Here is a 13,123-nt window from a genome sequence, read left to right as displayed (position 1 = left end):
ATCTGCTGATTCAGCCCCATTACTTCACAAGCATTAAATATGTCTGCTCTGACCGCTCTCTGCACCCCCCCCCCCCCCCCAAAATGCTAATCAGAAGGGGGCATGAGGTTTCCAGACTTTCTATGCTTTTCTCAAAAGCATCTAGGAAAAAAACTTGTACCAGTCATTAGTGTTAGTGGGTCAAACTGTATCTGTAGAACCTACAAACAACTTGCAACTAGCTGCAACACTACTGGGCCTTGGTATAAAATGATGCACAGAATGTATATGCAGCACATATACAGTACTGTATACATAGCAGAAACTTAGAAATAGAATAGGAGGAGAACAGACATTGAACGGTTTTCCGTGGTCATTTCCCTAGTTTAAAACAAAATGGATATTGGTGTTAGTTCTTATGGTGTCGACACACTTCAGTGGGGCCATAAAGTGTGGTCGCATCGCACCGGGAAGAGAGGGGACGCAGCTCTGAAAACGGATAGCTAGTTACGTTAGCTAGGTAGCGTGTCCTTCTCCATAGCGGTAAGAAGTAGGGCAGAGGGACAATCGGACCCAGCGGCCACCGGCCCGCTGTTTGGCTCATTTTCTGTAACTTGTGCAGCATTAGACATGGTGGAGTAAGCTAGGTAACTAGCCAGCTAATTTCACCATGCTTTAAAGGGAATAGTGTGCAACATTTAGGGGGATATATTTGCAGAAATGGAATATATTATCGATAAATATGCTTTCTTTACTGTAAAATCCCCTGAATATAAGAATTATTGTTTTTTCGTTACCTTAGAATGAATCATTACATATCTACCTTCACAGAGAAGGAAGCAATGTTTCTAGAGTAACCCAGAATGGCCGACTGTGGTCACAAAACACAGGGGGAAAGGGGTCACCATTGTTTGTTGCCCAGGGACAAAAAACTAAATATATGAGCATTTATTTCTGCACAAACTCCAACTTCCACTGCACATTCACTTGAAATCCTCTTCTGCACTGCTGCCAATTTCTTTGTTCACACACATTCGCCACCGCTCACTTCCCACTGCACACACACTAGCTGTGCTATTCTCCAAATTACCTACACTACTCTTACAACAATTGGCTCTAGAAAGGGCCATTCATGTTTTCCCGTGGGCCACCGTAGTTCTCTTAACACTGGGCACACGGGAGATGTTTCAACTGGTTGCAATCCGTAACGTCACCGCTAGATGATGCCAGATCCTACAAACTGCACTTTTAATGCTACTCGTTACAGAAAACGAGGCAAACTAATTTGGCACTTATCTAGCAATAGCAATGTGTTTTCCTACTGTGACAAGAGTGTGTGTATGAAGCATTAAGTTTTTACTCATTTACTCCGGCTCTTTATGCCTCCTAACACTAACACTCCATTGCTCATTTTAGTCGTTACTGCAAAACCTCACCTCAGTGAGTTCGCAACTTGGCGTAAGTCGGTTAATTCATACAGAAGTTAGTCAGCTACAATTGTCGCAATGGCAACTGTACAAACAAAAAATGGCCACCATCCTGCTACATTGATTTGAATGGGAATGTCCATTCTAGTACTATTCTTAGTAGAAATGCTACTGCACTAAATATTGACAGTGATCTGTAGCCCTATCAGATTCCACACCTCTCAATTGCACCAATGTTTTATCATGACTGTCAAGTATAAGTCATCACATAAAGTTACATGTTGTTACGGGACATTGCAGTACAGACAAATAGATAATAGCATATAGTCTATACTGCTATGTCTGCCATTTGAATCACCAGTGTAAAAACAACATTGTGCCACCAAAGGCCCCAATATTGGTGAAGCTCATACCAGTGTGTGCACTTCGTAGTTTGTAAATTGGTGAAGGGAGGGCGACCTTCTCCGTTAGTTTATCACTGTGCTTGTGGGCTAGTGGAGCTAATGGGAGCAAACCTAGTCCAGGGTTAACAGTCTTACATAAATCAGAACAGATGGCAGACTCTCTGCAAGCCAGCTGGCTTCAGTTCGTCTGTGTGCAGGACAGGACCTGGCAGTGCAGGTACAGAGTGTAACTCCCTGCCTAATAAACACAACACATATGTCTGAGTGTAATGGACACTAGACATATACAGGCACGGATCCAGCCAATAAACAGGCAGGATGTGCATGCATGAAAATGCTGACACAAATCTACTCTTCAATCTACTCTCCCATTCCCAAACCAATTATGTAATATGGAAGTGTGTTGAAATGTGTGAAACTAAAAACAAAGCCATTTGTTTTGAGGAGAGGAGGAGGCGGTTTTGAATGAGGATTCATCAATCTCTCAGCAGATTAGGAGGCCTTGTAAATGTCAGCTTGCAGTGACCCCTCCATGGGGGATGGGGTTGACTATTAGGATAAGGACAAACTGGGCCGATGTCCAGAACTGGTCAGACTTGTATGTGTGGGAACTGCTCTGGCTAAGAATTGGCTTCTAAGACAGACTATGCAATCCAAATCATAACACCTTTTTGAGAGACGATGCCGTGACTGTGAACCCAACTACCTATAAAGTATTGTGTATCTTTAATTGTGGAGTTGGAGTTTTACTCAATTGCCAACCATGTACTGCAGTAAAGTACTGCATCAAACAACAATGCTACCAAGGCAATATTCACTGTCATTTTTTCTAACGTGTGCACACACATGCATAAAAACATTTTCACGTTAGATTGCTACGGTCAATTATCTAGATGGTCTTTGGGAGGAAAATGAGGCGCATCTAATGCGCTGTGGTTTATGATGAAGCTTAACACCCTGTATCACTAAATACTATCAAACCGAATGAAGTCTCAAGCCATAAAAGAGCTGCTTTCAAATGTTCCACGACCACACATACGCTAAGATTTCATGATCACACTGAGATTAACACACACACCAACAGCGACACACACAGTCAACACTCACAAAATATCTGTGAGGTGCTGACTTACTACCTAGACAAAAGCAGAGCCTCGGGTCTAAATGTAACTAATCATAAGAAATGTATTGGGGCGGGAGGTCTAACTTTGGCCTCAGCCTTTAACCTCGGTTGCGCTGCCTCAGGCACGTTTATAAAGAATTTAACAAAAAGCAACTGAAAACTGAAAATTCAACTAATCACTGGATTTTTTGTTGGTTTGTTGGATTTTTTTCAGGACCACTGTTGAGACACTTCATAAGCAAAATCAATACTTGACCTCAACAATAACCTCCTGCAAGATACAGTACACTTCTGTGTACTATGTAGGCCTTTTCCCCCAGAAAATGTCCTCTTTTGCAAATGAACTGTGTGCTTATGTGCAGGTGTGTAGAAATAACGTCTATTGTACAGTGTAAGAATCTGTAAAAGGAATATTTCTTGTTATGACCTGTAAGAGATCACAATGTAGAAGTGTTATGACTTCTGGTGACTAGTAGTTCTTTTGATTACCAATGTTGAATGCACTTATTGTAAGTCACTTTGGATAAAAGCGTCTGCTAAATGACTGTAATGTAATGTAATGTGTTTTCTCTGCCTGCTGCATCTAATCCATTTTCATTCACCGACTCTGCAATAACATACAACAACCATAGCTTTCTTATAAGCCTGTTTCTAAATATAGGCCAGTGAGATGAGCGCTGCAAATCTCTGTATTGGAATACAAACTTGGCTTGTCTTAAGAGATACAGAGGCTGGGCCTGGGACGAGTATAGAGTGGCACAGGTTGGAGCTTTGGCAGTGCAAGGAGAAACGGAGAGGCAGAGGGAGAGAGAGAGAGACAGAGACAGAGACAGAGAGAGAGAGGGGTAGGTGAGTGGGGGTGGGGGTGGGGCAAGACAAACTAGGAGATAGTGAGCGAGAGGGAAAGAGAGAGAGAGAGAGAGAGAGAGAGAGAGAGAGAGAGAGAGAGAGTAATGATCTACACATGGTTTCATGCTGGAGCCTCAACATAGTAACCATAGACACATGCTGGGGTCTCCTGGGACTCATCAGCAGGACACAGCTGTGAGCTGGATAGCAGAATTCTATTAGCACCAACTATGCACACATGCAAACACACATACACATAGAGGTAATTTGGGTATTTGAATGTGTTTTGACATGCTACAAACAGCACAGGACATACAGTCTTTTACACTCCAATAGACCTACCTTGGCAGGTCTACAGTATACTGGATCACTTAGTTCATCTAATGGCCTACAAACAGGTAGGAGGGTTTAAAAAAAAAATGAAGCCAATGAGCCGAGACAACTTTCTATGAGATCCCTACAGACACAAAGAGTTATTTTGTAAAACGCCTCTAAACTGTTCTCAATGGGTTATGTTTCCCGTTTACAATTTTTTGGATCTGTACACTTTGGCTAGTCTTCTTTACTGTGAAATCTCATAGACCCATGAATACTGGTTTCATAGAACTTACTTTGAAAGCTCGGGGTTACCTCGTAGTGTGGACGGGCGGAACCGGAGACCATTGAACACGATGACGTAGACACCCGTGTTTGCTACTTGATTGGGTGTCATCAGTCATGACGTGCCCTTCCCTGATTTGTCGCGCCGCCAGAAGAAAACAAACAATAGCCTTGATTGCCGATCTACTACTTGTTTTTGCTGCTTTGACTGTCAAAGCACTTTGTGAACTCTGTTTTTAAAGGTGCTATATAAATAAAGTTATTATTGTTATTATTATTATTATTACCAGTGGTTAATTCAACACTGGTAACAGATTACGGGCTATGCTGATCTTGGTTTCTATACGAGCAGCTGTTGTGCAGTTAAATTCTGCATTTTATAATTCTACGACTGCTGACATGTGGAGGAAGCAAGCTATTTTTGGGGCGATTAGCAAGCGGTGTGTCCAGCGGTGTGATCAGCACTACGGACCAGACGTTTGAAGTCACGCTTTGTGGCTTTGAGGGAGGCAATGGACACAGAATGGAGGACTGACCTTTTCTTATCAATGCTTATTTTGTTTTGCACAACTATTTTGAAGTCCACAAAGAAACTGTAAACGAACAAAAGCATAAATGCTCTCCAGTGCGACAGGGACTTCAGCCACCCGGCAGAGCTACGAGTGTGACAGAAAACATAAAAAGTGAGAGACGTGTGTTGACCAAATTTATTAACCCATAATTTAATAAAACTTTTATTTGTAAGTCTTCATTTTAAATTAAATTTGATATGTGTGTAAGAGAGATAGAGCAAGAACTGCAGCATTGTAACTAAGTTTGAAAACATTTTTTTTTTAAATGGAAATGTAGTAGTGTGAATGTAGCCCAAGTGCATACATGCACATATGTGATGACAAGCCCATTACTTCTCCGTGGAGGCAAACATGTATAACAAATTATATGAAATGAGGCAGCCAGTCAATAAATTAGTCAATGTCAAAGCGTAACACCATTCTGATCCATGTTGAAGCCAGCAGAAGGGGAGAGGAACCCTAGGGTGCAGCCAAAATTAAACCCTTTCAAATCATCCTTTTCTGGACCTTGGCCCATTGCCTCAAGCCCAGCCCTACTCCTCAATAACAGCCCTTAATGAACTCCGGGTTGGCCGTAAAGCTTGAAGTGATACCCCAGTTACACACACACATGCTCTGCTTGCGCTTACTTGTGTGCACCACCGAAGCCCTGTATTTGCATCCTCGCTCCTTATATTATTGTATCCCTCTTTTCTCTCTTTCTGCCTCTTTTTCTCTGTGAGTGTGACATGTTTGTCTAGCTAGTGGAGGTAGTGATTTAGTGCTGCTAAGAATGATGACTCTGCCAGAGGGGCTGGCAGGGCACTGTCTCACTGTCATATACTCACTCTAGCCGTGGGGAGGGGTGGAGAAGTGAAGAGAAAAAAAGGGAGAGGGACAAGAACGGAGTGAGAGAGAGAGGGAGAGAGAGGGAGAGAGAGAGAGAGAGAGAGGGAGAGAGAGAGAGGGAGAGAGAGAGAGAGAGAGAGAGAAAGAGAGAGGCTTGAAGGAAAGAGAAACCGCCGTCTTTTATGGAGACCAATCCTCCAAGCCTCACTGCCTAGGCCAACTTTACAGGATATATTGGACAGTTCCACACTACCCCGCCCCCACCCCTCCAACTGCTCTCTTTTCTCAGCTCCTTTTCATGCTCCCCTCCTTTTTGGTTTCCAACAAGGCAAGCCTTTAGCCGAACTCTAGAGAGGTGTAAAAGTATTACCATGTCAACAAGTGCCTTTTACCGGCTCTCACACACACACACACACACACACACACACACACACACACACACAGCTTGCACAAAAAAATTGAGGTCAATCATCTGCAAGAAGGACCTTAGTATACACTGTTCCACAGAGAGTGCCAGAATAAGTCTAGCAAAACAGAAAACCAAAAGCCTGTTCGGCACAAAGGACGTGAAAAACAAAGGAGAAACCATTATCCTCACATTCTTCAAGGAAAACTAATGAGTTCCTCGGGATGATAGATTAAGTATTCATGTGAGTACTGCATCTTACAGTCATATGCTGTTCACACTCTAAACTAGGCTTCAACAGGCCTGGAAACCTCATCAAAATGTGTGAAAATAAATCAGTAAAACGATTCCTGTGAAAACAAGAGAGAAAACAGTGGAGGGAGAGAGTTCTGAAGGGTGAGATAGACCCCGATTGCCCTTTTCAGAACTTGTGGTCTCTTTCTACCCGTTCACAGTGTATGCAGCGACAGAGCGAAAGGAAGAGTGGAGAGAGTGAGAAATACTAGCATGCAAAAGTACAGATCTGTGAGGGGAGGGAGGGAGGAGTGAAGCAAGTGGAGAGGAAGAGGGAGAGAGAGGAGTAGCCCTGCCCAGTTGCCTGGGGAGAAAACTGCTCTGCTGCTGACTCAGGACTCTCTTTGTTTGACAATGCTCCCTCGCTCTTGCTCTCCCTCGCTCTCTCTCTCTCTCTGACACACTCACACTCTCACTTACTTGTCTTTTTTCAAATACCCAGTCACCATCTTTTCTCTTGTGCTCTGTCTTTGTCAGTCTTATGCCGATAATTTCACTTTGACTTACTTATCGTCCTCTCTCCTGTGTTTCCACCCGCCATCCTCTATGTGATCATGTCATCTCACACTTCTGCTGCCATTCCCTTCTTTTGCAGCGAATATTTTTCTTCCTCTGAATAACACTATACAAAACGTCTCCTTCTTATGTGATGAAAACAGATAAAGGCTTTCAGTCCAATAAATCTACAATGGTTTTTACTAACAGTGGTTCACGATCAGGACCAGAGCTCTGGGACGTTTTATTCTCTTCCAGCAGCAGCAATTTCCAGATGTTGGCCGGTCAGTGGTTGGCAGCAAACTACCAGCACGGGCTCAGGTATATGCTCCCAAATGATAGTGTGTGTGTGTGTGTGTGTGTGTGTGTGTGTGGGTGGGTGGGTGGGGATGGGGATGGGGACGACGACTGTTAGAGCAGAGACTCATTGACAAGACAGAGACGCCTGAAGTCTAGCAGTTGGGGCAAAGGTGGCTCGTCATTGAGGACAAGACACTATAGCTAAGAAAAGAATTTTAAAAAAGACCAGAAAGAAGACAGACTAACGGATAGTGAAGTGATAGACTTTCTGAGAGAAAGTAATGGTTGGCAGCTATAAGGATGGCAGACAAAGATCCTATAGTGAATGAGGCTGCACGTTAAAGAGAGGGGGGGGGGGGGGGGGGCAGACAGAGAGGAGCAATGGTGATTCCAGCTGGACATGGTCCCATTCCCAGAGTGGCAATGCTGAGCAAGGCTCACAAAGACCCTAAGGGGACCCCCCCTGGACTCACCCAGAAAAAAGGGAGGTAAAGAGGGCCTTGGGGAAGGCAGGAGGGACAGGGAGCCAAGAGGGGGAGCACTGATAAGCACGAGGTAGTCCAACACACACCGAGACAGGAAAGATAGAGAGGGATTATACTTTACACTTTAGGAAAGCATGCTCGTATCTCATCGACAAAGAGGAAGGAAAATAGATGGAGCTCAATATCCCACTGAAGTTCATACAGAGTAGCTGTTGGACCAATGACCTGCCACAAATTGGATAGACAGATAAGTGAAGAAGCATTTTTTTTTGACAGCAGAGCTCCACATAATAAATCACTGATTGTCACGATTGAGGGCCATTTGACAATTGTATGAAATAACAGGCAGTATCCAGAAGTAGATACCAGCGGTTTCACACTTTTTCAAACCCCACTCTTGAAAACAACACTGCCATTATGAGCTATAACTTTGATACATGATTTATGACTAATCGTCTCCCCAAAACCATGTAAGGGTGACAGCTGTTATTACATTGTGGAAGGAGAACTGCAAGCATGTGCACCCCTAAGAAGGAGACATTTTAGTTGTTACACATGTCAAGAGTGTCGGTAAGAACTGGGCTCAGCCTGAGGCTAACATTAAAACCATCTGATGATCCGAACTATTTTGCCTGTGGTTAAGTCTAACCTACAAATGGGGGAGTAGAAAAATACGGGGCGGAGGGAAGAGTGGAATAGAAGGAGATGCACACTGGCTTATCGGTTAGGAGTGTGACAGGAACCTGGATCGTACCAGGACTGAGCTCAGTCATGTTTCAGTCAGACCTCAGTTAAAGCAGTTAAGTTGAATGAGGCCTGGGTCTAAGGCCATGTTCAGAGTGATATTAGCCCTGCATGAAAAAAAAAAAGAAAAGTAGAATGTTTGCTTCATTTGTCATCAGAGCTTCTGAAACACTGAGCAAAGAAAATCTGCAGAGCATAATACATATGACATAAATAACATGATTTCTAACATAACCCATGAACGTTTTAAAAAAGGAAGAAAAAAGCCAAGCAGCTATTTCATTTATGTATTTGAGCATGGGTGTACAGTGGAGTAAAAAAAAAGAAGAAGAAGCACAGTGAAAAGAAGGGGGATGACGGGGGAGGCGGAGTGAAAGAAGCGAGAGGGTGCTCGCCTGGCACAATGAGTCCTACTTGTTAGCCAGTGACAGTGTCAGGGATCGTGACAGGGTCCAGACGCTAGACACCAGCTGCAGCGCCTCGTAAATAGACTGCTGTCTCGCAGGCACATTTGCACGGCAATGGTTGCACACACGCATGCACACGCATGCACACGCGCGCACGCGCGCACGCACGCACGCACGCACGCACGCACGCACGCACGCACGCACGCACGCACACACACACACACACACACACACACACACACACACACACACACACAGGCATGTGGGCACATGCATATACTATGGCAGGCACACAGACAGACACTGACTTATTGTCTCTCCCAAATCTTGTAAAAGGGACAGTGAACCTCTTTGTGTCCTGTTAAAGCTTCTATGAAGAGAAAACGTAGTCCACACACAAGAACTACAAACTCAATAAAATCGCGACAAAAATAATTAAATATGTATTGATGATTCAACAATGTATTAAACAATAACTAAATGTTGATGCTCTATGGGAAAACAAAACAGAACAAACTTTGTGTTTAGTCCATGTGTGGCTTGCTGGAACAACAAGATTAATTCCTTTCCCAGTACTTCTGCCTCGATGTAAACTTTGTGTGTGTGTGTGTGTGTGTGTGTGTGTGTGTGTGTGTGTGTGCGCGCGCGCTACTCCTCCCTCCACGGTGATAATGAGGGGGGTAACAAACTACATCTGTCCTGTGGTGCGTGCAGGGAGAAAATGTGGAGGAGAAAAAGGAAAAAGAGTGGGAGAGAGTTGAGAGTTTAGGGCGAGAGGAGAACAGAGCTGGACGGGAGGTGAAAGGGTTAAATGTGCAGGACTGATCCTGCTGAGCCAGCAGCAGTACGTTAAAGTGCAAGGTTTCATTGTAGCAGATACAGAATGAAACTCCTTCCCATTAGTCACGCTAGTAACTGAAAAAGGCTCTTTGCACTGCTTAACCCTTACTGCACCGCAGACATGCCACAGCAACAACACAGGTAGAGCCCCTGTAATTGGGTAATGACTTCTGTGTGTGTGTGTGTGTGTGTGTTTCTGTGTGTGTGTGTGTGTGTGTGTGTGTGTGTGTGTGTATACTCACGTGCACAATGAGATTACAGTAATTACACTACAACTTCTCTAACTTGATACGTGAAAGGAGTGTAAGTCTGAATTCACACATAGAATTCAGATGGAGTGACATTTGAAGGAGGGATTTTCGTGTGCCCCACCCCCCCTCTCTTCTTAAACAAGCCTCCCACGCCATGCTCTGAGGGGCCTAGGGAGGAGAAGGCAAGCCCTTCCTCTACTTATAGAAGGGCAGAACCATAATCATCATAATTATCATCATCATCACGCTGTCCTAACCAAGGCACACCACAACGAAATAAGTCCGGCACTGATGAAACAATGGAATACACCGACCACGTAAACAAACCCATGATGGGAGGATGTAAGGTGGAGCGGATCAGCACAGGAAATAAAAGGAGCAAGTTGTGCTCAGTCCTGTCTGTTAGAGTTTCAATAGCACAATAATTCTGTTTTTGTTTACACAGAGAAAACGGATACGAGCTGGCTTCGTTGATTCCCTCAGCTCACGGCTTTAGTCTGGCAATTTTCCACAAAAACTACCGAAATCAGGTTGGTCCAGAAAACCAAATGGAATGGTTCAGGATAACGTCTCCCTTCGGATGTTAATTCTCTTCAAATTATATGAATGTAAACGCTCCAAAACACACACCATACCCCTCTGGAGAAGACATATGTGTTGACTCAGACCTCTCTGCAGCCCATTTGTTTTAGTGCTCCAGAAAAAAATTGGATCCTAATTAAATCAAAATGGGCCATGAAATGCCTGGTGATCAGCACACAAAAACCCAGCCTCGGCTGTTTGTTTTCATTACAACAGGTCTGAAACGGCAAGACACTGACATCTCCACGTAAACTCAAAGAAGCCCTAAACGTCCTGTGAGGGCAGAGCAGGGAACTATTAATTTTGCTCCGAGCCAAACGTTCAGCAATAATAAAACAACAATTACCATTCATCATTCTCTCATTTCCTCTCTCATTGCAACTCCAGTTAACATCAGCACTAGGTAACAAGAGCATGCAGCAGTCAGCCTAATGTGGATGAACAATGTATAGAAAGCATAAGGCCGTGAAGAAAAGGGACTGAAGCATAAATGATGTATTTGTAAATGAGAATAAAAAATAAAGTACACAAACCGGACTTGCAATATGTGGAAAGTTAGGTTTCGGAAAGTTGCAGAAATGATGGGACACAGCCCACCTATCCGACGCTGGAGATGTTTGTGGGGCTTCCAAAACCATTTGACCATCAGCCTAGCAGCTCTGACAGAGCATAATGGCCCTTTAAACTTACATTTGTATAATTTTATCAAGCAAAAATAAAGACGGCGGAGGAGGTAGAATGGTAGCATCCATTACTTTGTCACACAAACGAAACACGGTTGGCGTCACCATTTTGACAGCGCTCGTTCATGTGTGAAAGGGGTATTAGACCGAGGACCACTAATTGCATTGTTAATGCAAGAGCACAAGAGTGCTGCAGGAATGACTCCCAAAACCCAGAGATGAGTTAGCAGTTTGCACTTCCAGTTCGATCATTTCAAAGTCAATAGGTTTTTGGTTTAGATGCCTGAAATAAGGCTTGTGGTGAACGGAAGCTTAAGATATGTTAACGATTTGTTCTACGATTTAAAATACATTAGTTAACGCCCCTCTCATTCATTTTGAAGCTTTTGTGTGTCCCTAAAAAAGGCTGCTGCTAACAAGTGGCTAACTGAGACTACAAAAGGTCATCACGCCGACCTGTCAGCCTTCACAGCCTCGTTGTGCGTTCTCGTGCTCATGCGGCACAAATATGGTTGATTATGAAGATTGTGAAGATTATGGATGACCAACTGTCATTCTCGGCAAACATTTCATCCGTTACACGCTCCTGCAGATTCCTGCTCTACAACATCAGGAGGATTCGTCCCTTCCTGACTGACGAGACGGCGCAGGTTCTCATCCAGGCTCTTGTCATCTCCCGCCTGGACTACTGCAACTCTCTACTCGTCGGAGCCCCGGCGTCGGCCATCAGACCTCTGGAGCTTGTCCAGAAAGCCGCAGCTCGCCTGGTGTTCAATCGCCCCAAGTTCTCCCACACAACTTCTTTTCTCCGTTCTCTACACTGGCTACCTGTAAGAGCTCGCATCCAGTTTAAGACTCTGGTGCTAGCCTACAGGGCAGTGAAAGGAACAGCTCCTTCCTATCTCCAGGCCATGGTCAAGCCCTACACCCCCGCCCGACCACTTCGCTCTGCTGCCTCGGGGCGATTGGTTGCCCCGTCGCTCAGAGGTCCTGGCGGCCGATCGACCCGGTCACGGCTGTTTTCTGTCCTGGCCCCACAGTGGTGGAATGAACTTCCCACTGACGTCAGGACAGCGGAGTTGCTGCCCATCTTTCGGCGCAGGCTGAAAACCCACCTCTTCAGGAAGTGCTACCCTGAGCCTTCCACTTAGCGCTTATTGTTTTCATACTAGCTTGTTGCACTTATTGTATTCGTATTACTTATAGCACTAACTGTTTTTCTTGTTTCTGCCCTGTACTTTGGCTCTGAGTTATGCTCTGCTTCATGCTCTTAGATGCTTGTTTGGAAAAGGAAATGTACTTATGACTTCTGGTGACTAGTAGTTCTTTTGATTACCAATGTTGAATGCACTTATTGTAAGTCGCTTTGGATAAAAGCGTCTGTTAAATGACTGTAATGTAATGTAATGTAATGTAATTATCTTGCTGAACAAAATGTGCAATATTCTAAAATCCAATGAAAAAATCCCATAGGATTTTTGTTGAGGGAACCAATGTGATGCTAACCTCCGGGCCTCCAAAAATACATCATCTTGCACCATTCTCTTGAGAGTGAACATGTACCAGTAGTGAAAGGACAATAGATTTATCGCCAAGTTAACATTATTTCAACAGTACTAATTTGCTATATATATATAAAATAAAAGGGCAAAAGTATTTTTCTTACTCCAGTCTTGTCACAGAGCCGCAAGGTGTTGAATGAGCCCACGGCAAACACCTCTCCATCTGGAGCCCAGGACAAAGAGGTGACCGGGTAGTCATGAGACGATGAGGAGTAAAGCAGGCGACCAAAGCTGTCCCATACCTGTTGAGAGAGGACATGCTTTGAATTATAGAAAAAATCTTAAAAAAACA

General features: G+C 44.1%; 1 protein-coding gene across 3 annotated transcripts in view; it reads right to left on the bottom strand.

Annotated features, from left to right (window-relative positions):
* Positions 1-13,123, bottom strand: part of ift80 (intraflagellar transport 80 homolog (Chlamydomonas)) — a 34,432-nt gene that overhangs the window by 15,036 nt on the left and 6,273 nt on the right. For all 3 annotated transcript variants that reach the window (XM_068711850.1, XM_068711868.1, XM_068711859.1), the window contains exon 8: positions 12,936-13,073. In XM_068711850.1, the coding sequence (XP_068567951.1) occupies positions 12,936-13,073 (138 nt within the window). The remainder of the gene's footprint in view (positions 1-12,935; positions 13,074-13,123) is intronic.

This window comes from Cebidichthys violaceus, unplaced genomic scaffold, assembly GCF_023349555.1.
Source record: "Cebidichthys violaceus isolate CVI_PGR_0920_01 unplaced genomic scaffold, fCebVio1.0.p SCAF_1, whole genome shotgun sequence".
NCBI classification, from domain to species: Eukaryota; Metazoa; Chordata; class Actinopteri; order Perciformes; family Stichaeidae; genus Cebidichthys; species Cebidichthys violaceus.
Note: the sequence above shows the minus strand (reverse complement) of the source record. Positions and strands in the feature narration are given on the sequence as shown.